General features: G+C 43.4%; 2 protein-coding genes and 1 non-coding gene across 7 annotated transcripts in view; all 3 read right to left on the bottom strand.

The window, feature by feature from the left end:
- Positions 1-4,698, bottom strand: part of pcsk5b (proprotein convertase subtilisin/kexin type 5b) — a 75,253-nt gene extending 70,555 nt beyond the window's left edge. For 2 of the 3 annotated variants that reach the window (XM_053421824.1, XM_053421825.1), the window contains exon 1: positions 3,984-4,695. In XM_053421824.1, the coding sequence (XP_053277799.1) occupies positions 3,984-4,163 (180 nt within the window). In that variant the 5' untranslated portion in view covers positions 4,164-4,695. Of the gene's footprint in view, positions 1-3,983 lie in introns of all 3 variants that reach the window. The other variant, XM_053421826.1, reaches the window with a different exon arrangement.
- A 6,106-nt stretch (positions 4,699-10,804) lies between these two features.
- LOC128438328 (ubiquitin-associated protein 2) lies at positions 10,805-23,651 on the bottom strand. Of its 3 annotated transcripts, none has more exons than XM_053420856.1 (29): positions 23,541-23,651; positions 21,991-22,128; positions 21,761-21,838; positions 21,520-21,630; positions 21,250-21,409; positions 20,961-21,038; positions 20,445-20,508; positions 20,095-20,183; positions 19,804-19,856; positions 19,543-19,607; positions 19,188-19,413; positions 18,815-19,076; positions 18,550-18,687; positions 17,961-18,097; positions 17,359-17,606; positions 16,872-17,112; positions 16,709-16,748; positions 16,320-16,449; positions 16,043-16,100; positions 15,418-15,640; positions 15,184-15,275; positions 14,819-14,869; positions 14,564-14,642; positions 14,077-14,277; positions 13,593-13,763; positions 12,774-12,878; positions 12,242-12,315; positions 11,806-11,997; positions 10,805-11,655 (listed from the first exon to the last, which is right to left on the bottom strand). In XM_053420856.1, the coding sequence occupies exons 2-29, from the start codon at positions 22,084-22,086 to the stop codon at positions 11,560-11,562; spliced, it is 3,558 nt and encodes a 1,185-aa protein (XP_053276831.1). In that variant the 5' UTR covers positions 22,087-22,128; positions 23,541-23,651; the 3' UTR covers positions 10,805-11,559. The 3 variants fall into 3 exon arrangements, with proteins under 3 accessions (XP_053276831.1, XP_053276832.1, XP_053276833.1); XM_053420857.1 differs by lacking the exon at positions 23,541-23,651 and adding an exon at positions 23,319-23,369; XM_053420858.1 differs by lacking the exon at positions 12,774-12,878.
- On the bottom strand, positions 20,323-20,403 carry LOC128439079 (small nucleolar RNA SNORD121A). Its single transcript, XR_008338425.1, has one exon. It is a non-coding gene; the product is annotated as a small nucleolar RNA SNORD121A (small nucleolar RNA).
- Positions 23,652-27,813: the final 4,162 nt, after the last annotated feature.

Here is a 27,813-nt window from a genome sequence, read left to right as displayed (position 1 = left end):
TAATTCATTGATTTACTACTATTCATTGATTTGTGAGCCAGATAAAAGGCAAAGGGAACATTGGCTAGGAAGGTAAACAAGTCAAATAAAGGCAGACAAAGAAAGACATGGAGACACTGACTGAACGTGAGACAACTTCACACACAGACGACTAAAACAACAACTAAATAAAGCAGCTGATTAGTTTTAATAATTGATAAAGACCAGACAAGCCCTCAGACAATCAAACTGTCATGGCTGCCCAGGGTCCTGTGGCGCGTCACTGATCCATGGCTGAGCTCCACCACTACAGAGCCCATTAGATCAGCTTTCAGCTCAGTGCTCAAACACAAACACACACTAATTCACCAACTTACACACTGATAAAATGAAGAAATGAGAAAAGTGCAGCACATATCAGAGGAGCTGGGTAATTCACTTATAAAGCATTCAACTAATTGATATAATGGGCCTCCAGAACAGGAAGCTGCTCCTCTGGATGTTTCTCATTGTGCAAACAGGTCTCAAAATATGTAGGACTCCACTGTATTTAACCGTCTTAACATCTGCACGGCCATTTTCTCTGACAGTCAGCAGGTATGGAGAAATAGCTCAACACATAGAATTTAAAAAACTCTATAGAAGCTTAACTTCCGACTACAAAAATGACCCGTTCATTAAAAGCTCAGTGTGAGAGTTTAATAGTAGTAGACGTGACAACATGTGTTTAGATGGATGTGTATAAAGTTCACTGAACACTCATTCTGGTGCAATAACCCACACAGTGAATCACAGCTTTAGCAGAACCTTTGGATGCTGGGAATGATGTCGTAACTCCACTTGAGAAGTGAAAGCGCCTGCACCTGCCTCACATGTTGTTGTTTTTTTTCACGTTAGGTTAAACTTCCGTGTCTCGATACAGAATCCGACCAGAATGGTGGAAGTTTTCCTATAGTGGGGTCAGATTACCAACCGACATGACACAAGAAGAAGAGAGATCACAAACACTGTAGGATTTTTCCTGTGTGAGTGTCATCCATCCATCATCTACATCGCTTTTCCATTGAGTGTCACACGGGGCCAGCAGGAGCCAATCCAAACTGACATTGGATGAGAGGTGGGGTACACCCTGGACAGGTAGCTGTTGTATCACAGGGCCAACATACACAGGCTATCGATCAGTTGTAATGAAAACATGTGTCACATGCCCACGTACACTGGGCATGGCTGTGTCTGTGTCTCTTAGCATAACCAATATAGTCAGCAACGCTTGTAATTGGTTGTCCATGTTGCGTTCTATACTGGTAGCTGAGAAAGGGGGTCATGTGATAGGAGCCTGACGAATCAGTGAAGGAAGCAGTTGTGAGTGTCTTCAGCATCATTCCCAAATTTCAATCAGTTTTTGCCCCTCCAGTTTTCCAACTATAACGTGGACAGCAGCGTTTCAAAACTCGAGTAGTGGGGACACCAGACATCTCTGTAGCAGAGTCACCATCCTCCCAGCTCCATAACCCTCCACCGCTCCTAAAAGAATACGAATCCTAAACTCTGTCCCAGGCTTAATCATCAAGTACAAAATAAATCACTGAATGTGGGTCTTCGCAGATACTGGATGATTTGCTTGGATCAGAAATGGTCAGTATGAGTGACGACTTAGATAAACGTCTCTCTTGACAATGTGCTTTTCCAATAACAACACCCTCGCTGACCTGATGCCTCGAAGAACTGATTTAGCATCAGAACAACCTGTACACATCATCTCATAACTTGTTACTGATGCTTCCTGTGTCCATGTCTGGCTTCAGATCATTACACTCCCTCTCCTTGGCTCCAAGTCCTCTCCGTCTCCTCCCAGCTTGAACCGATATCCTCGTCTGGGACCTCGTCAGCTGACTTAAACTCAATTTGGGCCAGTATCTCAGTCTGGGAAGGGGGCTCCATGGTTAAGAGGATTACCCAGAATTCTCCAACGAGGTGCTCTCTCACTCCATGCCAACTCTTTTCATCCATCAGTCCATCTATCGTCCCTTCTTTCACTCCCTCCTCCTTCCATCGCTCAGTGTGTGGTTATCTTTGTCTGTTCTCCTCTTTCTACCCTTGTCAAGAAGACTATATTGTCCCTCTGTCACATGTTTTCCATACCCATCCCCCTTTTCTCCCTTTAACAACCTAGCTTCCCATCACAGTTTTAAACTTCTTTTCTCTTGGCCATGGCATGCACTCATATCTCTTAATCATTTATCACAAACAGGCCAAATCTTGATGAACAGTCCCAAGCATGTCTGGTTAAATTATACAAAGACACTTAGAAGTGTATCTCTGTACAATCTACACACAGACTCGACAAGATGCAGCGATACATCTCACCTATAAAGTTTCACTTCATTATACGTTCGTGCTGAATGATATCACGAGGAAGGGCTTGATGATGGGATGTCAAAGTTCACATTAGGAAACCAGAGTGTTCCGTTATCACTCCCATGGGAGCAGCTTTCAGCTGACCCCCAAAACCAGGAAGTGAAGTAAAACTCTAGTATATGAGGTGTCAAAGTCCAATGAACGCTACATATTGATATGGAAATGAGGGGGAAGGGTGGGGGCTGGGGGCGACACTCCACTCCACAGGGGAATTCCTATGGAAAGGGGGGAGGACTCCACACATTAGTTCCTGTCAAAGAGAGGGGATAAACGAGGCCATTAAGGCCTGCTCTCTGGGGAGTAGGGTATAGTGGGTGGGCGGGCTGGATAAGGCGGGGAAGAAAGCAGGGGGGGTTCCATAGCTGTTGACTAGGCTACCCCACAACAACCTGTCAGAATGCCCCCCTCTGTTCCACGCTGTCTTCACGTCGAGCACTGGCAAGTGCAGGCTTGAACTACAGTAGTGTTTTGGAGCATGTGTGGGTTCCACGTTTGTACGACATGCTTCTCTTCCCCGAAAAGAACACAGGACTTTACACTTTGTCCAAACCCTTTTTCCAGAGACCAGATTAACCCCTCGTTCTCGACCTGGGTGGACTCCTGTTGAGTCAAGGGACACAGTGTGACGGCAGATTGACAAATCTCACACCCCTGTTTGTGGAGGTGTATTTTTTACAGCTGTGGTTGAGATTTATTTCAGACTTTGCGAGCACTGGCCCCCAACAAGTGTCAGAGGGGATGAATACTGAAGGGCAGTTTGCTGTAAAGGCATATGCTGTGCAGTTTTTAAATGTGCAAGCTGTATAATAACGGCTCAGATCATTCTAGTGAAATACTGTCTGAATATTAAAAAATTGTATTCATGGCGCGGTGCTTCAACATTACTCAGGAATACTACGAGTACTGACAAACAAGTACAAGGTTTTATTCCAAGTGTAAACAAAAGCTCATCAGATTAGCCAGTGGGCCTATAGTTACATTTAAATAACACTCAGAGGGAGAATAGTGAGGAGCGTTGTTTTTTCTTTTTCTAAAGCTGATGTTTAAAGCGATTTTCAAGTTTTCAATTAAAAGAAGTAAATATTCCAAAGCACAACCGGATCAATCAGAGGACTTTGGCTCAAACACCGTGACAGGGAGAAGGAAGAGCGCGAGTTATCGGGCTGGTCTCGGACCTTTTGGAGTCAACTCGGAGCCCATAAACCAAACAGCCCGCTGACTGTCTCACTCCAGTGTCAAATCGAAAAAAAGCACGAGAGGCTGAGGCTGGGGGATCAAATCCCTGTGGCTCCGGGACGCCACATGTAAGGGACCCACGATGAATCCCAGCCAGGAGGCACCTGTTGTGCCGTCTCCTGCCCCGGGTCCCTCTTTGTTCCCCGCAGCCTGTGTCACTTTTGGATGATTGGGAGAGGAGCAGTGAGGAGCAGAGAGGAGCAGAGGGCTCCTGGCTCGGGTATGCGCTGCACACTTTGGACGGCGTCCACCAACACGCACATGCTCCACTTTTGTAAGAGTTGGCAAAAGCCAGGAATCACAGACACACGGATAAGACACACGTTTGGATGGAGCAAGAGGTGACCTACCTGTCCCATGTTCCTATAGCCGTATTTGTCCGCTATCCACTCGGCCACATCGGGTCCCCCGCCTATCCTCACTGCCCAGTGGTTGGTGTAAATCCGAGCTTTGCACGGCGGCGGCGTGAGGCTGAGGCTGAGCGCCAGGACGCACAGCAAGCTCCGTGTCCAAGCGGCGCTGCGGACCATCTTCTTCCCCCACTTTTAACCCGACTCTTCTCCTCCTCCTCGGCCGACCACGCAGGCAACCAAACTTCTCTTCTCACCGAGCGAGACTCTCATAGAAACACAACTCTCCGGGCAGGAACACTGAGAGAGGGAGCGGAGGGAGCGGAGGACGGAGCCGCGAAGAGGAGGAAAAAATAAATTATGCCTTATCCTCGAACCTCTCGCTTCCACATGGGAGAGTTGGAAGTTTGCGTCTCGCCTCTCTCTCTCTCTCTCTCTCTCTCTCTCTTTTTCCACGGAGGAGGAGGAAGTGTCCGTGCGTCTTTACGCGCGAGTTCGTGTGTGTGTGTGCGCGCGGGGCTTCTCAAAGCTGATTTCTCTTCTTCTCCATGAGCCGCTTGGATGTTGCTCGCTCAGCTCATCGGGCTTTCATGCGGCGAAATGGCTACAGCGCCTCCCGACTAATAACTAGCTGACACTCGGGAGAGTAGAGGCAACTAAAGCCGCGGGGTTTCCCTGCCGAGCTCCGCTGGGTCTTAAAGACACTCTGCTTGGTTCCACTGGCCCTGCGCCACATTCGGCGGGGGGGGGGGGGGCGTCAGGGGTCACAGCCCCAGGGAGAATAATCCACTTCAATCCAAACTGTCTGGAATCCATTGCTGTCACGTGAACTTGGTGGTTTTAAATGGTACTCTTTAATGTCCTGCGATGCACTTGAACTTGCAAGAGAGCTACAGCAAAGTGAATATTCATGTCAATGTGGCTCCTTGTGATCCGATCGAGGTTATTTACATAAAGCCCCTTTCCCACATGGCCAAAAAAAACACACTGACATCTGGCTTTTGTCTGCAGAGGGAATGGATACAGTCGGTATTCACCCCCGGGATTTGACATTGGTTTTAATCGCCTCAGATCGTCAATGATGGAATGTGACAACAGGGTGAACACGCTAATTTGCCAAAACAGCGAGGTGAGAGACATCGAACATGATGAACCGGGGGAAAACACTCAAGGGAACACTCTTCTACTGGCAGTGGGTAAAGAGTCAATTGCCTATATTCAGCAGGTTTACCCACCTTTAAAAAAAACGCATATACCATATAAAAAAGGGTATAAGGCTACAACTACTCCATTTTAGTTCTAAAATGCATCGCCTCTGCTACGGATTTGCCTGGTGTTCACTCCACTTCAGGGTTTTTGGCCCAATTTTGGTTTGAAAACTTCAGGGTTGTGATTTAGTCTGGACGAGCAGAAACAGAGATGATGGAAAAGATGACTCACCACCACTGGCTGTTTAGGTCTTTAGTGTCACAACATGGCCTTCACTGATTCGTCCGTCTCCTGTCACATGACCCCCTTTCTCCTCTACCAGTGTATAACACAACATGGACAATTAATTACATGCATTTCTGACCCTGTTCTCTTTGCTAACATCTGTTGTGCAGTTAAATTCTTAGTTTTACAATCACACCACTGTTTACATGCATTGGAGACGAGCTATTATTCGAGTTAACACCAGCATGCACACGCCCTGTGTATGTGAGAGATCGTGTTAGTATGGAAGGGGACTCAAACTGATGCAGAGGCATGTAGGTGGCCCCACCCCTGGACCCGGCCCTGACCAGTAGGGCTGGTCACTGTGGCCCGAAATGTCATCAAGATGAAACTGTTCATATCAGTTGATATTAATAATAATCACAATAAATATCACATCGCAATTTCGTTTGAGTTTTCACAATCGTGAGTATAGGTTGTTGTTTTTAACTTTTCTTTATGGGCAGACAAAGGACAAACGCTTGACAAATTAGAAGTGCACTCAGTACATATAAGGCCCGGCAGTCTCTTTTTTAATTCTGACCAAACTGTATACAGTCGTAAATACCCGCCTCCTAAATATGCCGGAATTTTCAACATCTTCACTTTTTTTATCTTGGTTTAAAAGTCCAGGCACATTTTGGGGACTGATATTGGTGAGGTTTAAGGAGAGTGTTGGGCCTGGTCAGAGATGTGCGCTTGTCAGGCGTGTTGGTTTATCCTAAATATGAGAAGATGAGCTGAACTCGGTTTGTTCAATCAAGTATTTATTTAGAAAGCAATGAAAGGTATCAATCAGCAAAGCAATGGGCATCCAACAAGTCGCATCAGAACACGAGACCCATCAGAACGCATCAAACAGCCGGCGCCTGTCTATTTTATAACAGTAGATCTTGGTTCTTCATCCTCGAAAGTGCGCAGACGTAGTCCCTCCTTCTTTGGCTTTGGAATAAGGAAGTGACAAGTCTCAAAATGTTCATCTCTTGATCAGCCTTGACACAGCTGATGGCATGTGGGCCAACGGTGTTGACAACTGGAGAAAAGATTATTGTGTTCTTGCTATATCAAAACAATGTTCTGTTTGTACAGACATTCAAAACAATTTAACCAAAACAACGAAACAGCATTGTGACGCTCACACATTCTAATTTCAAGATTAAACACTTGAAAGGAAAAGGTTATTATTAATCATTTGCGTGAAGGCCTTATCTGGCTCAAACTACTATCTTTATTCATTTAGAGTTCAGTCAGACAGAGACTATAGCTAAAATATTGAAATCCTGACACGCTCCATTCTAGTTCCATATGTGCTGCTTTAAAGGCTCTGCATTGAAAGACTACAGGAGAGTCATTTTTCTTTCCCGGGAGAGTTTTCTAGACATCTACCACTGAGCCACTGTTCACAGAAATGTTCGAACATCCACACGTTGGCCTGTGTGCGATATTTTAAAACGTTTTTTTACAAACGTGTGCACAGGAATGTCCGTGGTGTTCTTGCCCTAATTTCCCCTTTAAAATAAGTCCACCATCCGTTAACAAGTGGATGCATTACATTTGGGATCCTGCTCCCCCCTTCCTACACTTTGAGATCTGCTGTTGAATGCCGGCCTTGTCAGTCTCCCAGGCAATATTGACACAGACATACCAATGTAAAGTTGGGTAAACTATGACCGCCATGCACTTAAGTCATCGTCCAATGAGAAGCAGCCACAGTCATACAAAAAAAAACAAATCTATATTTTCAGGAAAAGCATAGAATTATTCTTATCTCCCATGAGACACACAGGTCTCTTTCAGCTATTCTCCGGTTGACCATTCTGTTGTTGTGATGGTCGTGATGGATCGATTTCCTGCAGACAAGTGCGTGTCCTCTGCTGAATCCGTGGACATGAGCTTATTTCAGGTGTCATGCTTTGATCCGCCTCATAGACATCCTCATTGTATGACCTGGCTACGCACCCACCATCTGCAATTAAGTCCTCTGCCCTTCATACTGGCTTTACTGCATATTTCCCATTAATCAGTGCAGCTCTACATGTCATGCCCCCCCATCGCAGCGCAGGTCACAGCTGACTAAACGCTGTCATTATGGAATGTGCCCGGTATTATCTGCAGTTGAGCCTTTCATTGAAGGCCTTTGTTGATTGATGGGTTTTTGTTTTGCTGCGGTTTCCCGGGGGGTGTCTCTGTGCACAGCGAAAACTCTGTTCTGCATGGGACACAAGTGAAAATCAGCATAATTGCACTAATTGCAGCCAATTTCTCAGTGAATGGACCCCGCTGTCACATCCCACAACAAGCAGGGGGACAAGAACATCTCATGGTCCTCCAGATGGAGATGAAAGGGAGCGAAGGGGGGGGGGGAAGACACCCAATGATCGTTTCCTATTGAGCTGGATGGAAGGGCTTGTAATTTCACGAAAATAAAACAAGGAGCGGAGACGAAACGCGTCCGGAATTGATTCGAGGATCCAAATCAAGCACCCAGGTCACGGGGTCGCCTGGAGCATCAGGGCCTCCCGATTTCCATTCAGGCCCAAACTGTTGCGATATCCTGTGCGACGGCCTCGCAGCCCCCCCGGAGGAGTGAACCGAGTGAACCCCAACAAAACGTCTTTGTCGACATCTGAGAGCGGAGCAGTCACGAGTGTCAACAAACACTCGGAGGAGCATTCCTGTGGGCATTCCTGTGCCTCTTCAATGCACCGAGCTGGATGCATCGTGTGCTCAGGCCAAACACGACTTGGGAAAAAACGGCACACAAGCCCCCCCCCCCAATGATACGACATGGGATGGAATGGAAGGCCCCAGTGAGAGGCTGTTGCCAAGTAGCTTTGTTTACCGAGGACACGGCTAATTTGTTCATTCAGTATCGAGCCCGACACTTCCAGAGAGGAACCTCCCACATGGTTTTCTTGCCCCATCGAGACAGGGGTGTTATCAAACATGTGTGGCCCTCTCGCTTGTAAATGCATCTTACAATTACCCGTCTGCCAGCGCTCCTCCTCACCTCTCATTCCCTTATTGTTCTATCATTTCCATCTTTTTTTTAAATAAAGAATCTGGAACCATTGTTTTCTTTTGAGTCGGACTGTAGTTCACCTTAAAAAAAATCGATATATTTATTTTCACCTCCTCTGCATCTTAACCTCTCGTCTTTAATCTATTTTTCCTCCATGCACCTTTGTGCTCCTTCACTTATTTGCTTGGGGCCATTGCTCCCTCTGTGACACCTCCCCCTCCTTATCTGTACCTCGCTCTGGGTGGGCTTCCTGGGAGTTAGGACTGACCTTTCAACTTCACTTTGACCTCCGACCTTGTTGCTGTAGGCTCCTACACTTCGGCCACAATAGCACCTGCCACTCACCCAACTTTCCATCCTCTCCCCTGCATCCCTCCCTTCTTTCTGTCACCAACGTTTCCTTCTTTACTCCCCCCCTCTCCTTTGTCAGCCACATACCAAGGTTATATGGTTTTCTCTGGGGGTCTCACACGCTCTACATTCAGCGGAGGGAGATGAGTGAAGGGGGAGACAGACAGAGCGCTGTTGTCACTTTAAACTCTGGCCCTCTGCGAATAGTGTGAATTCTGAGGTCCTCTTTCAGTTCAAAACAACTCCTCACAGAACACACACTTGTTTGCACGCCTTCCTTTATTCAGTCTGTGCACACTCGTGGATATCTGTTCCCTAAACGTGCCTCATTTCTTTTTGTAAGTCAATATTCGTGAATTCTTCCCTGGCAAGATGGTGAAAAACCTTCCAATGTTAAAGAAAGTGAAAGAAAAATCCTGGTTCTACACATAGAAATTAGATGGGTTCTTTCCTGACTCAATCTGTATACTTCAATTATTGTGGAAGTACATTCAGTTGTATAATCTGGCGAACGAACAAGCAGACAAACAGACAGGGGTGAAAATATATCTTTCTTGGTGGAGCTAAAAAGTATTGCTGTGCATGGGATGGATGCAGTATGTATATAAAGTGTATGTCACTGTGTTGTTAGTTATTGTTATATATTGCCATCTGGTGGAAATTCATACAAGTACATACCTGGATGTTATTGAATGTTATCATTACTGCTATAGAACTAAATGTTCTGCTGAGTCACTGCATTAATAAAAAGCAGTACTCTGTAATATTCAGGGTTCATACACATTGAGACCAATGGATTTTCATGACTTTTCAATAACTTTAAAATAAATTTCAATGACCAAACATTTTGTGAAATCTCCGGGTATACATGAAAAAGTGACAATTTAGTATTTAAGCTAACATTGAGAATTTCATACCACACAGTATACCTTCAATGACACAAATGAACGAGATAATAGTTTGATTGAGGTCTTTGTCTGTTGTAACCCATGGCATGTACTTTTTTATATTTGTAGCCAAGCATGGTTAAATCTACACTTCCCTGGCATAGTGCATTATCCCGCCTGCTTCCCCACCGAACTTTTCAATTAGTATGAGAGCGTATGCCTGCTTAAATTTGAGCGCATTTCTTTTAAAAGCATATGAATTATTTAAAACTCTGCCTAAATGAACAATATGGAAATATGAAAATAACAAATTTTCATGCCTTCTCCAAAACTTTTGGGATTTAATTTTTTCAAGCACTTTTCCAGGCCTGGAAAAGTTATGGATTCACAGAAATCAGAGATCCGCCTCGGTCTCACTCAAGCAGAACCACCATATGGCCAACTGGCAGAACATTTTCTTTTTCGGTTTCAGGGAACTTTTCTTTATAACTATATACACCTTTGTGAATTTACAGCAGAAACTCATGCAATAATTATAAATAAAACAGTTTCCCATAGATCCTCAGGGGAAAGTAAAATAAGGGTTGTCCCATCAGTTGACTTATAAAGGTTCAGATTCAAACAATTCAGGCTGTTACCATCCATTTGAAGCAACAGGTCATAACTATCAGATAGCTTCACAAGCAGTTAACCAATGGCAATGCAACTTAACTGTCTGAATGTGTAACTGTTTGGAATACCAGTTTTTACAGCCACATACTGTGGATTTTTCTAACAGTTTACTATTGATTCACTTCTTTTTTTAACTGTTTTGAAAGGTGCCATTTAAATACATTTATCAAGAAATTTGTTTAACACGGTCAGTTAAAATATCACTTACTTCTTGCTCTATGTTGCAAGGGTGTATTGTTTTACTGTTAATTGAATAAATGTGAAACTTTTGAGCCGCTTCCCTCATATATTGGACAGACTTTGCAAAGTTTCTGTAATCATTTGCTGTGAAAATGAACTTAAGTCAGAAAACTTGAGTTTAAACATCCAAGGATAAAACCTGTACGCAAGTACACATACAAAAAGACAAGCCACTGTTCCAACTGCTCAGAACTTTTATTTCACAGGAAATGAGGGTTAAAATTAAATTAAAATATAAAATTTAGATGAACAGGTCTGTCTTTAAAGGGGAGGTGTAGACACAAGGAGCAGACCACCCTCCAGAACAAGGGAGAGGGAGGGTTTAGGACAGGAAGCTACAAAATGTAGTTTGGGGGATGAACCGGTCATTCAAGAAGTTATATATAAAAAAAAAGAGACAGATGCAGTTAGTTATTATAAACCCCACCCCCTTCTGAAATGTCCTCATATGCAATCAGTGCTGTAGCTCTCTCCTTTTCCTTTTTATGGTTTCTTCCAGGAAGTTTTTTTTATTGTTAATCTTCTTCAATCGTTATCTCACCATCACCGTAATCCTCTTAATCATCTCATTCTGCCTTAATGTAACATCTTTTCCTGCAGTTTTGAAAAAAGTAAACAAAAAGTCCTTCAAAAATAAAATGCCACATTTCATGTTCTACTATTACATATACAGTATATATATATAAATACATACATAAATATCTTACATGTACAACCAATTTTGAAAAGGGGATAAAGAGAGAACCCAAAAGACTTATGAGGACTTGTGGAGGTGGGGGGAGCAGGGCAAAGAGGCCCAAGGTTGCTCATTGTGAGGGTAGTGTGTCTGCGATTTGCCTTTTTTCATTTTAGCTTTAGACACGCACGCACAATCGCACACACATACACACACAGCCTTTTGGGGAAGGGGGCGGGGGATGGGGAGCATTCCTCAGTTGGCCCAATAGGGGGAGCTGCCGTAGTTGGACTTGCTGCCTTGGGTTTTCTGCTGCATGCTGCTGGACTGATTGCGCTGTCCAGGACCACCCTACAGAGAACAAATAAATAAATTTCATCAATCACGTTTAAGATCAATAAACTACCCAACAGGTGTATTGAAAGTGTAATATATTGATGCACACCTATTTTGTGAGACCCTGTCTTAGGATGTGATGTATCAATAGAAACTTGGGTTTACCTGTCCCTCCTGTGTGAGGTGATGGTGCAGCAGCTGGGAGTGCTGCTGTTGGTGCGGTGGCAGGATGTGCAGGAAGGGAGCAGGGGCATAACCAGGAGCACCCCCCGGGTTCAGGGGTCCTGTTCCCCCAAGTGCTGAGGGTAGGCTGAAGGGAGGTGGTGTCCCCGTGTGGAAGCCCTGCTTGTCAAATGACTTCAGAGAACCCAGAGGAGACACGAGAATAAATCGAGTGCATGCATTTACAGTGGGTTTAAATAACAGAATGACTTTCAAATGCTTTCAAATAAATATTGAAGTTGGTCAGGACAAATGGCCAGATCAAGAAACCTTATATTTTTTTAGTAAAATAAAGAAGAATAGATCATTCAGGTATGATAAAGACTTACAAGCAGAAGCATAAATCCCTCGTACTAAAACCATACAGCAAGTGTCTCACCTGTGTTTTGCTGTAGATTGAACCTCCCATATCCGGCACTCCTCCACTGTTACCTGATCCTGACAGTCCTGGTGCTGAGAGGAGAATGAAGAGAGGGAGGGGGGAGGAGATAAAGACAAAGATTGGAAATCAGGAGGGAAGGAAGGAAAGCAAAGAGGGGAAATAAGAAAATGATAGAGGAAAATCAAGGGGGTTAAGGGGGAAGAAGAAGAAATAGGTCACTTCACTGCTGAATATCAGGCACTGAATGTTCATTTCCACTGTTAGTAGGAGGGGGCCAGCCAGTAGGAAGAAGCATATTATGTGAGGGAATACTGAGGCATGTTTCTCTTGTTTTTTCCCAACCTTTGGCATGATTCCATTTATTTGCACATAAATATGCAGTCACACACGCATGCATATACACACACTTCTCTAAAACACTCTTGAAAGGGGAATCATCTGCAATTGTGAGTACATCCATTTTTCCCTACAGGAAACTGCCACCAGCTTTGTGCGTGTTAAATTGTGCGCGCATGTGTTGTGTGTGTACCTTTCCCTGGGCCGCTGCCCGCTGACTTGGCCTGTGACTGGGCAGAGCCTCCGTACCCTCCCTTACTGTACTCCCCAGGGTGGGCTTGAGACAGGTCATCAAAGGCTGAAGGAGGTGGAGGAGGAAGAGTACAGAGGAGGAGGCAGAACGAGCAGAGAGGGAGGGGGAAGCGAGTGAAAGACGGGGAACAGATGAGATGAAGAGAAGAAGAGCAAAGAGGATGGGAGGAGAAGAGAAGAGATGGGGGCATAGGAGAGAGGCAGTAAGGTAACCTGACTAAAATGGCAGCTGTGTCTATATTGAGCCGTGTCCAACTTCAGCAGGGGGTTTGAGCTACGCATGCAGCACAAGCAAAAAACACACAGGCCCAACTCCACACACGCATGCAGCATTTCATGTGCATGTATGAAGGGTTGGAAGATGGATTTCTAATATGCCTCCTTCTACACACCTAATTTCTGTACACTCAATTCTGTCTCTTCCTAAACTGATGCTTTTGAGCACCCCAACACATTGACAGAAGTAGCTTGCTACATAACCCACCATTACTTGATCAAGCCATCTCTATCAAGTGACTGGTAATATTATAGTTTGTTTGGTGGCAATAATGTGAGATGAACCTGTGACAGTCATAGTTTAAACAGTAACGCACAGGTGCCGTCCAATGCAATCAATTAAATAGCTGAATTACAGCTGCTTCATATAACCTTCATATTTTCTCAACTCTGAAGAAAATGTACTGTTAGTTGTCCATAAATAAAAAATAAAATAAATCAGAGCAGTGTCAGACACAGCCCTCTTGTTGAATCCTTGTCTCACCTGCGCCATATGCGTGCTGTCCGTAATTGGGCTGATGCTGTTGGTGATACTGATTGGAGGGGTTGGCCAGACCCATTGCAGGTTGTTTTGCCGAAGAAGGAGGCACAAAGACGGTGGGGCCATACTGGAAGGCTGAGGGAACCCCAGGCATACCAGCATAGTATGGCAGACCTGTGGGCAATTAGAGAAATAATGCAGCTTGTCAAGAAAACGGAAAGCTGTGCAATTGTTCTTTAAATGATTTTTAAAAAGTACAATAATACAGTCTAACCTAAACTGACTGACCGTGTGTCTCAATCACTGGTTATGTGAAAACATTTTGCTTAGTTTACTTTTAAATTGAAAGTTTTCAAAACAAGAAAAAAAAACAGCTGACAGAGAACTTGTTCAACTTTAATTTAGGTGTTAGGTGCATTGATGAGTAACCCATATATGAAGTTTGGCCAATGGCCTCATCGTCAATTATAAATTGGGTTTTCCTTACCAGTGTATCCATAGCCGGGCGGCAGAGGGGGGTTTAGGAAGGCCTGATTCTGTGCCTGTTGACCCTGGCTCTGTCCTGCACCCTGGCCCTGTGTTCCTCCCTGCTGTGCCTGCTGCGGCTGCGACTGCACCCCACCTGTAGACAGGCTGGTTGGTGGAGCTGGAGATGAGGAGTCATTCCTACCAAACTTTGTTGCCTCACCTCGATAAGAAATTATAGAAAATACACCTTAAAAATCCATTGTCATCATCAAACATTAAGCCATTTAAGTACAAGAAAAAGGTCAACACTTCCATGGAGTCATAAATCACATTACTATGCTCAAATGACTGCTGTACAAAAGCTGTGACCAGATGTCTATTTAGTTTTCTTAAGAATTTTTGTAATTGTGTCAATTGTGCAGTGTCAGGTTGGATTAGCAGCCCATTTTAAAACATAATGCAAGATCACAAGATACAACTACAATTCAATATAAAATTTGATTTACCAGAATATGGGTTATTGGCAAGGCCATCTCTTCCAGGCATAGCAGCCGCAGTACCAGGGAATGTTACACCATAATAGTCCTAGGTAGATAAAGAAGGACCAATAATTAAAATGGCAATGACCGTGCTCCCCCATTTGACTGCCTGTTATATACAAGGAAAAGGATTTGAAAGCCAACTGGTAATTAAAAAAAATACTAGAAGCTAAGTAATATGCAGCAGAGGACTTTAAAGATTAAACTCTACAACAGACTCACCATGGGAAGGCGAGATTGCAGCATTTGCAAATCCTCGTATCCATAGATCTGCTGTTGAAGGAGACAGAGGGAAGAACAGGTGATTATTTCATAACATGTTGGAGTCTCATTGTTGACTGCACATTCCATTGTCGGATCTCCTGAGCATTAACTTGTTTGACATGTGATCGGAATCTACAAAAAGACCATCACCATCCAGACTGATAAGCATTATGGAGTTAATCGTGAACTCACTTTCATCATTCTTCCAATTCCAATCAACACCCATCTCGATTTAGTGATACAACCGTTATCTCTTGGACAAAACCCAGTGGACTAACAATTTAGGAACAGGTCAAAATATGATATGGAACGTGTATAGTTACCGGGTAAGCAGGTAGCAAGCCTCCAGGGCCCATGATGTACTGGTTAGCCAGGAGAGGTGGCACTCCTTGGGCCAAATTTGGTGGAGCTTTACCTGAGGAAGAAAGGGGAGGAAAGACGGAGTGCAGTGAGAAATATGCCATTTCTAGTTAGTTTTCTTTTGATGTTGATAGGGTTTGATTAGTTTTAATTAAGACAATAACTAATATTTAATTCATCTGAAGACTTGAACCAACCAGAAGCGGCATTGAGCAGTGCAGCTGTGCGGCTGTTTGCAGCTGAGAGTATGGCGTTTGTGCCATTAGGAGTTAGTCCTGGTGCTCCAGATAGGTGAAGACCATTGGTGGTGGAGTTGCTGACAGCCATGGCGGCTGATAGACTGGGATTGATAATTTGGCTGGATGCAGAGGAGAAGGCATGAAGGTTGACACCGCTGCTGATGCTCTCCTCATTACACATCTGTTGATGCAGAATGAGAGAAAATATGGTGTGATAGGAGAATCAGAAACTGTTTTGAAGGTCGAGGCAAGTCCAAGTGGATGTTTGAGCGAGATGTAATGAAATTCCCTGCAAGGGTTCCCAAGACATCCCATTAAAAAATATGATGTACGAACAGACAGACAAAACAAAAAAATAATAGTGAAGACTTTAATTAAAAAAGTTATTGCTGCAAGTGTTTGATGTCTTGATTTAAGGCCAAAGATGTGTTTTGTGTGGTCACGGTGACCATGACCACCAAAGTCGAATTAATTCATCCTTAACTACAATATTTGCACCCAGTTTGGAGAAATTCCCTCAAGGCGTCAGAGGAATCACATTCGGCAGGTGTGTGTGTGTGTGTGTGTGTGTGTAGAGACTTACTGTCAGGGAGGAACTTGTGGCGAGGGCCAATCCAGATGAGTGGGTGTTGGTCATGTGACTAGAAACAGAGTAAAGAGATTTTGATCAGCCTGATTAAATGTGAAGAGGCCACAAAGGCATATCACCCAGAGAGCATAGGAGATTCAGTCAGTGATATGTCCACATTATAAGATTAAGATATGTGCTTGTAACCATCATTATCTCCACAGAAAAACAAGGAAACAGGATAAAAGAATATGTGTACAATATAGTATATGGTGTGTCTGAATCATCCCACCTGCTGAGCGAGGGGATGGGCGCCGAATGCGAAGGTGTCACTGCAGGGGACGGGATGTGGTGACTGGGGCCGCTGTCACTCGTCATAACAGGAGACTCCGTTTTTGCTATTCTAGACGATGATGTAGTCGCTGGTTTGAAAACAAATTAGATACATTTTGTGAAGGTTCTGATTGATGTTATAAACTGATGAGTAATACAAGAATAAATATAGAAAAATGTTTTTAAAAAAAGGCTATTAGTATGTCCGGGTCTTTATCAAACCTCATGCATTTACACCGAGATGACTCTACATCCTACCAGATGCATTTATCAATCAATACTTCTTATATTAGATTGTATGGGCCACTCCAGTATAGTTCTCTAGAACTGATAAATGAGAGTACTTACTGTCATGGGTGCTCTGTGTCTTCATCCCACTGTAGCCGTTCTAAGAAGGGAGGAAATATTTACAGACTTAGTTGTAAACTTCAGCTTTTTGTCAGCCAGTATACAGACAGTTTTTAAATTCTATTTAAGACCATTATGCATAAAGACAAAGTGTTTTCCTCACTGTGAGAGGTCCACCAACAGATGATGGGATATCTTTGCTTTGTGGGAAGCCAAGATGAGGTGGCAGGGACCTTTGGCCACTGCTCTCCACTCGGCTGACTGGGGTAGGGGCTGCAGAAGATGGTGGAGCGGTTGCACTGGGAAGACCCATGGATGGTGAGGGCGTGGCACTGGGTAAGCCCAAAGATGGTGAGGGGAAGCTGGGATCTGAGGGTAAGCTGGGTAAACCGCTCATGTGTTCGCTGTTCACAAAACAAGAGACAGACAGAGGATTAAAGACAAACAAATATAAAGAGAATATGAACCAAGCAATTCTTTATATAATTTTTGCCAATTCACAAATTTGGTCTCCATTACAAATTTGGTCTCCATTGCAAATCAATATTCTGCTTTTTGCCAAATGTATTAAAAACAACATGCATACAAAATTACAAATGAGAAACTGCACACAAGACAAGCCAGCCCCTTAAACACCAACTCATACACACCTCATAGACCCTGGCTTAGAGAACAGGCTGCTCTGTGGCTGCTGTGTGGGAACAGCAGAAGGGACAGACATGGGCGATGTTGCTGCAGGAGCTAGGGCCTGAGTGGGGGCTTGTTCCCTGGGCAACTCCACCTGTGTCATGTCTGCTGCTCCACTACCTGCCTCAGACCCGAAGTCGAGAGCTCCGAACTGAAAATTCAGACCAGTCATATCTGCTGAGCCTGGCATCTCCACTGCTGAAGACGGAATCTGGGGTGGAAAAAGACAGAAATAGGAAGAACAGGCCAAATATATTACACTGGCAATTTTAAATGCATGTACAAATTATGTGAAGTTGTTAATTTGTTCAATTCAGAAAGTTTGTCAAAAGTTACCCAAGATAGTTTGCTTGTCAAAACTACTCACAACTAGTTTCTTTTGATATGGATATACCGAAAAAGAGCTGTATATCTGTTTAATAATAGGTTATTATCTCTGATTTTGAGAGGTAAAGTCACAGAGTGGAGTTTACAGCTTTAGGAAACTACTTTTGTTTTTAATGTCTTACACGCACTATTGTTTTGTCAATTTGCATGAATAAATGGCCCAGATATAATATCTTACCTTTGAGGGGGGAGGTACTCTGCGTCTCTGTGTCCTGAGCTGCCGCTGAGGGGGTTCTGTGATGGGAGGCTCCATGCATGGCAGCTTGACTCCTGGAGAAGCGCCATCTCTTAAAGTAGGGACGAAGGAATCATGACCTGAAGGAGATTAAGAGTGTCAGGCACATTCATGGTACCAGGTAAATGCATAGACCAAGAATCAAAGTAATTGTCAAAGCAAGATATAATGAAGACAGTGATACTGCCATAATCTTACAGCCCAGATATGGGTAACGTCTCCACACTAATTCATTAAAGAAGGCACTGCCTTCTTTATCGTAATTGTGCCAAAATCTAGTATTTGTTATCAGCTCTGTAGCCATTATCTTTTCGCTGTTAGCTCAATCGTCTTTTCATGTGGTTAAAGCCCAGAAAAACAAGGCATACGAGCATTATGTGTCAGCTTAGTAGGTTATGCAGCACCATCTATTAAAATCATGTAATATACTATGCAGACTTTCAAACCTTCAATAGCATAAAATATTATATAATAAAAATTTTTTTAAAAAATCACAATAAAATAATAGCAATAAACCAGTCTGAAGTCCTACCTGGTGGTGTGGGGACCTGTGGGGCACGTGACTGAGACAGGCCCAGAGATTCTGTGGTGGGGTGGATGGTGGACTGTTGTTGCCTCTGTACCAGCTGGCTGAGCACTGCTGACGGCTCTGGTTGTTGCTTCATCTCCACTGAAGAGATTGAGGGTAAATGGAAAAATACTTTACCATGTAGCTTTTGCATTGTTGTTAACATTTAAGATTTGGTTGGCATGACTTTAAAAAAAATTGGTGTTGGATTTACTGATATAAAACTTACTGTGATGGGCAGCCAGAGGGCCATGATCTACTCTTTGAGCCTTGATGTCTAATGGGGGAAAAGAGGCCGGAGAAGGACATTGCATTGGAGGTAGCCCTGCATCTTTGGAAACATTACTGCTGCTGCTGGTGGTGTTTGTTAGAGTTTGACTGGCTCTCTGACCAAGCCGAGGCCCGTTGATCTGTTCTGATGTCCTGATGTCAGGCGAAGAGGTTGGCTTAGGTGCACTCAGAGGGCCAAAGCCAGAACCCAGGACTGAGGACTGAGAGGAGGAAAAGAAAAACAAGTAATGAATACACCGATTCCTTATCTCAATGTGTATGACATGAAATATCCAAGTGCTTGCACAAGTGTAACGTGTGGCTGTCCGTACCAGCGCAGCGTGTGCATAGGTGGTGCTAGCAGCTGCGGCGTAGCTGTTGGCGGTGGCATGTGCATAGCTGTGTGTTGCAGTGCGTCCATTGTGGTGGGAATTGGTAAACACCAGGCTTTGGCCCAAATCTTCAGCTGAGGGTCCATCAACTATCGCCCCCAAGTCAGAGTCCATGGAGGCTCCTACAGCCACTCCAGCCTTAGACAAAAGGCTAGCCAGGTCCATACTAAGTAGAAGGAGGTGATAAGAACAGGAAGTATAAGATAAATGCAGAGATTGAATAAAATGTTGTTCTACAAAATAAAGCTTGTTTGCAGTGTTATAAGTTGACCGGACTTCAGGTGGATCATCTTACTTGTGTCCAGGTGTGATGGGGTTTCCTGGAGCAGTCGAGGCAGTAAATACTTTGGTCTCAGACAACTGTAAGTACCCACAGGATGTACAAACACATTTTATTAGATTGCAGTAACGCCACATTAACAACTGGCTATTTACAAATGGAAATGAATATGTTTTAAGTCAGAAGCCAGTTATAATAGACAATGTGCAGGCCAGTGTAGATTGAAAGAAACAAGTAAAAGAAAGTTTCTTTCAGATCAAAAAAATAATGACTTACATCCTCATTCCAGTCTTCTAAATTCCATTCTTCCGTGTTCCCTACCGATGCTCCTAAAAAAAGAAAAGCAGTTCAGACATTATGCTGTAGAAAGAAACAAACTATTGTTCAAAACTGCATGATCATGACATACAACCTATCAACCCCTTGAATACATTGTGTAGATATATTTGCAAATTTCTGCTAGAACGCTCGTATTTTTTAGGAAACTTTTTTAGCTTACTTGTAATTTTAAAATAAAAGCAGGAAATGGTATCACAACAAGATATTTTCTATTGTTATTTTCCCTACCAGGTCCTTCAGCGGAATCGTTTCCGTCCCCTTCCCATGTCTCCTGACGAGCTGCGGAGTTAGCCGAGTAGTCTGCAGGATTGAAGATTCTGAAAGAAGTTGAGAGGAAAGTGGGAAAAGTGCAAAGACACGGAGAGAAGGGTGAGCAAACAGGAGATAGAGTATATAGTGCGTTTGTTGTTGCTATTGACAACATGAAACGGGGAATCTAGTTGCAAATGTTTTTTTAAGGAGGAGATTCAGAAACTGTTTTTCTACACATTTGTTTTTAAGATATGTGCTTGTAATCAACATCACCATCTCCTCAACATACTTCAGGCATAATTTAAACTTCACACACACAATCTTACCCCATTCCTTGGGTGGAGAACCTGTTGCCACCAGCTGCTCTTCCTCTTCCACAAACCCCTACCCCTGAGGAGAAAAATACAACACAATGAAATGACCTCTGCTGACTGGACCCATTCAGCCTCCACTACTCATTAAATGTTTTGGAAGAAGGCATCTAACTCAGACGCTGTCCGAAATATATTTACTGAAAAGTAACATTCAGTCCTTGACCGTATTTCAACACTCTTTTATCCAGTTATCTACTGACTACATCCCTACACCACACACACTCAAGCAGCTGCAGGGACTACGCACATTCCACACATGTTGATTGCGGCAATATTCTAAATGCCTGCAGACATAAATAGATGTTGCTAGCTCCATCACCAATACATGCACAATAACATCTCAGACAGCAAACAATGAAGGAATTTACCCAAATATATAGAAAGGCTTGCGAAAACAGTGTAGAGTAGTTAACCAAGCATGTAAGATAACGATAAGGCTGAGGTGTTCATTCTCAACTAGTTGCTCACCTCTGCCTCGTCCCCTGCGTCCTGCATCACCCCCTCTCTCTCCAGGAGCCACCTCAAACCCATTCTCCTCTATACGACCTGGGAATTAAGAAACATTTATAATGTATATATTGGTAACAATTGACTGAGAAAAAGACTTCCGGATTGTGTTTAATTGATTTGGAAAATCAAATTAACACAAATCAAGGATGCAGCAAACAGCATTCAAATGGACAGACGGGGGAAACATCTACACAATACAGGTTCTCTGTCCATTTGATTGGACTAATGCGGCTATGGACCCATTTACCTTCACGCCCTCTGCTAATTCCTCTGCCCCTCCTATTGGAACCTCCACGTCCACGACTGGCATCCCTTTCTCCTCCTTTCCTCTCTCTGCTCTCCTTTATCTCAGAGATTCCTCCTTCTTTGCCAAGACTCCGCTTCTTCCCCACAGTCTCCCAGGAGTTCTGACAAAGGTTAACAACAAAATGCTGACTATTACACCTATATCGTGATATATATTTTCTGAAATAATTTCATGGTCTATTAGCCTGTGCATTAGTATATGAATTCTTACTGGGTCAGGGTTGTTCTCTAGCAGGTGATTGATGGCTTTGTTTACATCTTCGTTGCTATCGTGGAGGGCAACTATGCACTCATCTTGAGTCTTCCCAGTCACCTCAATCAGCTGTAAGCAGTCAAAACAAGAAAGTGCATTGTAAGTTTTAATAAAGTCACATTGTCCAATAATTGCAGGACAATAAGCAGATGATTCAGGAGAGGGTTTGTCTAAATATGCATGCGCACAAACTAATTACCTGTTTGACCTTGTCTTCAAAGTCAGTATCATTTTTGTCATAGATCACTTGGGCTAAACGAATCTGTTCAGCTGTGGCCTGATAAACAGAGTTCAGGAAGAAACAATGCAACAGGTTAATTTTGTGATGAAGGATGCAGTCGTCTAAATATTCTATAAATGTGAAATCTATTAAGGCAATTTGAAATTATAATTTTTTTTATGAAACTCTATACAATGGTGAAAACCCACCTGTATCTGTTTTTGTGGTTGTGTTGTTTGTGTGGTGCTGGGCAGCGTTCTATCCCGAGTTCCCCGGGCTTGAGTGCTGACCAGTGAAGTCATCATATACAGTATATACAAAACAATGTATGTACAAAATAGAAAAATCTGGAGGAGAGGAGAGACAAAGTCAAACACCAACCAGGTGTGAAGTTGTTAAATTGCATCACAAGTCTTAGTACTATATAATATTGAATAAATGTCCACCCCGGTACAGTATACTGAATATAAGCAGACCAAGGCTCTCCATGTAAGACTATAACCCCATCTGTCGCCCCCACCTCCCAGGTTAAATTTAGCCAAGCCAAGAGGGGACTGTCCTGGTGTCAACTTACAATCCCTCCCTCAGTCTCCCGAACAAAAACACCAAGAGTACGAACCAGCCTCTGTTATAGGTAGTCTATTAATCATAACTATTCTTGATCGATGTCGACGGGAGACGCCATTTGGCGTTTGATTGAAGTAATACGTCAACACAAAAGGACACTTTAAGCCAGGTTACACCGTGTAAAGAGGAATCGAAAGCATACGCATACCATGGGTTATATTATATTACATAAACTAAGCTGGTGGTTAGCTAAGTATAATACAAGCTGGCAAGTTGACAGCAAGGGGAAAACACATGAGGTCCACTGGCTGTGATCGTTAGTATTGTCCGACAATGATGCGTTGACCGACAGGGAGGAAAAACAATACACAACCAGAACTGTTTACGTCGATTGTAGACATTGATGAAAATTCCCCCCCGGTTGTGTTATAATGTGGGCGGTGATTTTAATCCCATTTTCAAATTGGTTAACGTCGCGAGAAGCTCGACGGAAACATGAGCCGTGTTGGCTAACGTTCACACCAGCGTTAGGTCATGTAGCTCCCTTTAGCTTTAGCATAGCTACCAGCTAGTCTTTGTTTCGTGTGCGAGTCCACCCTTTGGAAAGCTACAGCCCACGGGGCAGATATGTGCAGTGTGGCCGCACAGTTGGTCAACTTGACCGCTCGTGTGACTATTGTCAATTCAGGCCCATCGAGATATGAGCAAAAACAACAAATGTGCCGAGTGAGGACATGTACCCTTTTGTGTGAACCGAAAGAGAAATGGCAGGTATAGCCGACGTCATTAGCATGCTAACATAACTACTGCGAAAAAGTAAGAAATCACGCGTCGTGTGAGCATTTCGAGCGTACGCTGTCGAATGTTTAAGCGTTATGCCCGTATAATGAGAACATGGGAGCTAAATGCTGTCGAAGAAAAAGCGTGGCCCGTCCACGCTACGACCGATAAGCGCTGCATGCTAACTGACCCGGCATGTGAACGAGCCGTCCGCGTACAATGCAGCGACAGTCCGGATGCAGTGGTTAGCTACCGAGTTAGTTAGTTAGCTTACCACCGAACCGCGCGGACAGTGGCTAAGGAACGACACGTTTGTTTCCCAAAACTTTTTACAAATCATACGATGGAACACATCGACCGTTCAATCGGCTTTAAACGAATATTACTGCGCGTTTTTTTGTCTTTTCTTTACCTGCTAACACGCTTCGCACAGCCAGCAGCAGCAGATGATGTCACGTGACCCACCGCGCCGTTGTTCAATGTTCAGAGCCTGACACCACCAATCTGAAGCCGCGAGTTGGTCACGTGGTTCCGCGACGTGCCCCGACAAACAGTCTCTAGCCTCGACACGACGTCCGCGTTCACGTCTGGGAGCGCGCTTCAGTGTTCGCCAGCAATGCACGAGCTCAGTTATTATACAATTTATTTTATTTTATTTAATATTATTTTATTTTGCTTTACTTTAGTTCAGTTTAGTGTTAAGTTTACTTTAGTTCAGTTTAGTCTTTAGTTTAGTTCAGTTTGGTGTAGTTTCTAGTTCAGTTTAGTTTATAAATACAGTTTACCCAATTTACAATCCACAGGAATTAAAATACATACAATTTGAAAAAATAAACCAAGGCACACTTGCTGTAGAAAGATAAAAGTGCACCTGCATGTTGCTGCACATTGTGTTTTTAATCAGAACGTATCGCCCCTGAGCAGAAGAGCATCTTGCAGAACACATTTCCAAACATAGTACTGAACATACAGCATTTGTTCCAGTGTTTACAAATCGCGATGTTTACCTATTGTCGGCTCAGTTGAGACCATCGTGAAGATATTCTTGAGTTAAAAAATTGATACAGGAATTTATAAATTAAATTTGAGCTTGACCAACATTTGAATGCCTCATTATGAAGGCTACCACCTGAAGCTATTTTTCAGTTTGCATTGCTGCACCACAGGTGTGTTTTGTAAAGTTGAAGTATCGGTTTGTGCTTACTGTGATGGCTTCTGGCCATAGGATAGTCCTGGTTCTGCCCTGCCTGTGTTTCTTTCAGAGGCCCTGGTTGCCTAGCTGGAATCTGTCTCACCTGCTGGGAGTCTATATAAGCTGGCAGTTTCAAGATGTCTCTCTCTCCCTCCCTTCTGAAAGACTGGAGTCCTTCAGGCTTGACTTGGTTTTTAGGGTTGGTTCTGTTTTGCTTGTGTTTAGTTGGCTATGGTTACGGATAGTTTATGTAAACTCACACCTGCAGTTACACATCATCCAACACACACCTCACTACTGATCATACTATGAAACATACTATGCTTTGCTTAAGTTTGAGTTGACTTCAATAAATCATTTTTTATTTAAATGGTTGTTGTGTGGACCTCCCTTCTTTGTTGTGCTCTCCAACAAGCTGGGCACAACAATACAGTTTACATCGTTATTGTCACAAGAATGATTGCGAATAACGTAACCCCAAAAATATTTTTTTGTTGACTACGTTTAAGAATTTTCAGATGAATTTTGTGCAGATTTATCTCCTAAAATTGGATCTGAATTAAATGTTGCAGATTATTTTCTTTCTTTTTCTATGATGGTGGTGTAATACTGGGGCGTTTCTTCTATTCAATTTGAATTCACTCTCATCTATGCTCTCTATGGGGTTTACATATTTTCATATTAAAAGGATGGCATTTTTCCAAGGCAAATAGTAATTAGATAAAAATCATTAAATGTTTTCATAAAATAATTTTCAAATACTGTCAGAAATAAACAACACAGAGCACATCATCTAAGCCATAAATAACTTCATTTAATATTTAATTCAATCTTAAACCCTTCAAAAAGCAAGCACTCTCAAATACCCTATTGTAAACTGAAAATACACCTACCGTATATTTGCTTTACAAGTATCACAATCTTTTACCTGTAGACAGCAAATGTAGCACTCAAAAAACAGCAACCTTTCAAGGTAACAGCTCAGCAGACAACCAGAGCTCAAGTTTGCAGGTAAGAAAGATGTTAGTTGTGTATCTTTGGTTAAGTGTGTCACTGCTTCAGAGATCCAGTCTTTGTCCAGGCAGAGGGTTGTGGTGATGTGCAGCACGAATTAAGACACAAAACCAGGAAAACTCAAAGCCTTGATCAAGTTAAACAAAATCAAAAAACAAAACACAGACATGATCAAAGCTGTCAGAAATCAGTGGACAACAGTGGACCAAGACTGGACTTGAAAAAGTACCGCCCTTTAGAAGTTGTAGCATATACAGTAAATAAATAGCTGTTGTCAAAACAACTACATTTCAAAATAGCAGTCATTCAAGTATCCACAGTAGTGTGACAGATATCCCTCAAAAGATGAACGTAACAAATTATGATTTCAAGTAGCAAATATGCAAAGATTCTATTAAATACTATATGTATATGAATCATCATGTAAAGAGCCCAGGGGAAGAGGGAAATAATAACCTCACATCCAAAAAGGAAAAAAATTACCAAACACACACAAAAAACATGCACACACACAAGATATGAAATAAAAAACACTGATAATGTATTTAACTCACTGGATTTAGTCTTGTCAGTAAAAAACATATTGTGCAGTTGTAAACACCATGATAGTCCTGCACTACCAGCACCCCTTCAGTGTACAGGCTTTACTTATAAATATAAAGATTCTTACTTTTTAACTTAGTTACATCAGATAATATGAATATTTGTATCTCCTCATAGATTGTGTGCTTGGTTAGACTGACTGAGCATCAGATATGGCTGCAGCTGGGCTCTCATGCTATGAACACACAGAGCCTTTTTCTCCATGATCTCCTCTAGCTTGTTGACATATTCCCCGAATGCCTGTAAGACAAAGAGAAGAAGAGTGAGGATTTAAAAAATGAGTAGTTACTGTTAAATGTGCAGTTTAGGAAAAAGCTATTGAGGGTTGGATTTATTCGGACCATATCAGGTTGTTGGAACAGAAGTGTCCCCTCTTTATGGCATAAAGCCTCCATCTCTTCCAGCTGCTCCCAGTGGGCCTGGACAACACGACACCTGGAGTTGGATTAGAGAGGAGATGTTTTATTCAAACAAATCATCTCTAGATTGTGAGTAATGCAGCATTACAAATACTGTCACCAAAGAGGTCTGAGCCATATGTAGGATTAAGACGTGTGAAGTACATCATCAATATCCTTCATAAAATAAAAACGAAATTGTGAGAATTGTGTTACTTACAGTGCATGATTCAAGCCCTTCAGGGTAGACGGATGGATTGTGGGTGTACTTAGCTTACTGCTCGTACTTTCTAGAATTGGTTGGATTGCATTGTTTAAATCGCTTGAGGGGTTTGAATGTACCATGTGACACTGGTCCAAGACCCTCTCTGACTGTGGTGCTGAGGTGGAGGAGTCAGGTTGGCTGCGCATGTTGTGTGCATGCTCTGTTGGCATTTGTGCGGCAACATTTGGGATTAGAGTGCGCGAGCTGGATGAATGAATGTCCTCAGAGTGCCGGACTGTTCCATGAGTGTCTTTTCTTCGATCCGTGTGATTGATAGCTGTCCTGGTGTCAGAGGTGGTGGAGCAGCGGGTCTTTGCTTGTGGCAGCTCCAAAAAAGAAAGATGAACATCTACATCCTCAGCCTCTACACGCTTCTTCGTCATCTCTGCACATGTCTGTTGCTCTTTTCCTTCTTTCCTGTTGGTATTTTTCCCCCCTTCATTCCCGAGCAGACAGAGTGAGGGGTTGCTCTGTTCTCCTTGTAGGAAGGAGGAAGTCGCGGCCTGTTGGTCCACCTGAAGCATTGAGAGGCTGAGGGGGTTCGTTGTGTAGCTGAGAGAAACTGTTTCAGTCTCATGCTGGGGTAAAAACAGTATTTTGGATTTGATGTGTGGGTGGTTTTGTACCTGAGTGTAAGATGGACGTTCAGACAGTTTGTTAAGGGGCTCAGAAGTGTTATATCTACTCTGAGTGATAGAGGTAAAGAACGGTTGAGTGGTGGAAGGAGAGTTGGAAAAAGGGCCTTTTTGCACAGGTAGAGGCGGGATGCTGGAGATGCATCTGGTATGTACTGATTCAAGAGAGCGATCCCTTAGCTGGTCTGGGGTCGGGAGTGTGTTGACCCGTTCACAGGCTGGGGAGAGAGGTCGTTCTGCTGGACCTCGCTGATGAAGGCTGTCTCTCTCCCAATCAGTGCTCCGCCCAGCTGGGTCATCTGTGGGATGGAGTCCCTCCTCACCCCTTGGTCCTCTGTCATCAGAACAACAGCTGTAAGCCACTTGTGCCCCTGCATCAGTCGGCATCGCACCTGTGACCCTCTCTACTGGCTCTGTCTCCACTGTTGCCAACCAGGCCCACCTCCTCTCTGGCCCTTCCATCCCAACTGGCCTCTTAACGTCTCTCTTTAACCTTACTTCACCTGGTGGCTCCACTGACCTCCTTTTATCACCTTCACCTTGTTCAAGTCTTCCCTCTGTTCCTTCCCATGCTACCA

The sequence above is a fragment of the Pleuronectes platessa genome, chromosome 4 (assembly GCF_947347685.1).
Source record: "Pleuronectes platessa chromosome 4, fPlePla1.1, whole genome shotgun sequence".
NCBI lineage: Eukaryota > Metazoa > Chordata > Actinopteri > Pleuronectiformes > Pleuronectidae > Pleuronectes > Pleuronectes platessa.
Note: the sequence above shows the minus strand (reverse complement) of the source record. Positions and strands in the feature narration are given on the sequence as shown.

Coding starts and splice junctions, on each gene's coding strand:
- LOC128438328 (XM_053420856.1), bottom strand. CDS start 22,086: ATGATGACTTCACTGGTCAGCACTCAAGCCCGGGGAACTCGGGATAGA. Junction 16,749..16,871: donor CTGTTGGTGGACCTCTCACA/GTGAGGAAAACA, acceptor CTCCCTTCTTAG/AACGGCTACAGTGGGATGAA. Junction 15,641..16,042: donor CCACAAGTTCCTCCCTGACA/GTAAGTCTCTAC, acceptor CTGCATCAACAG/ATGTGTAATGAGGAGAGCAT.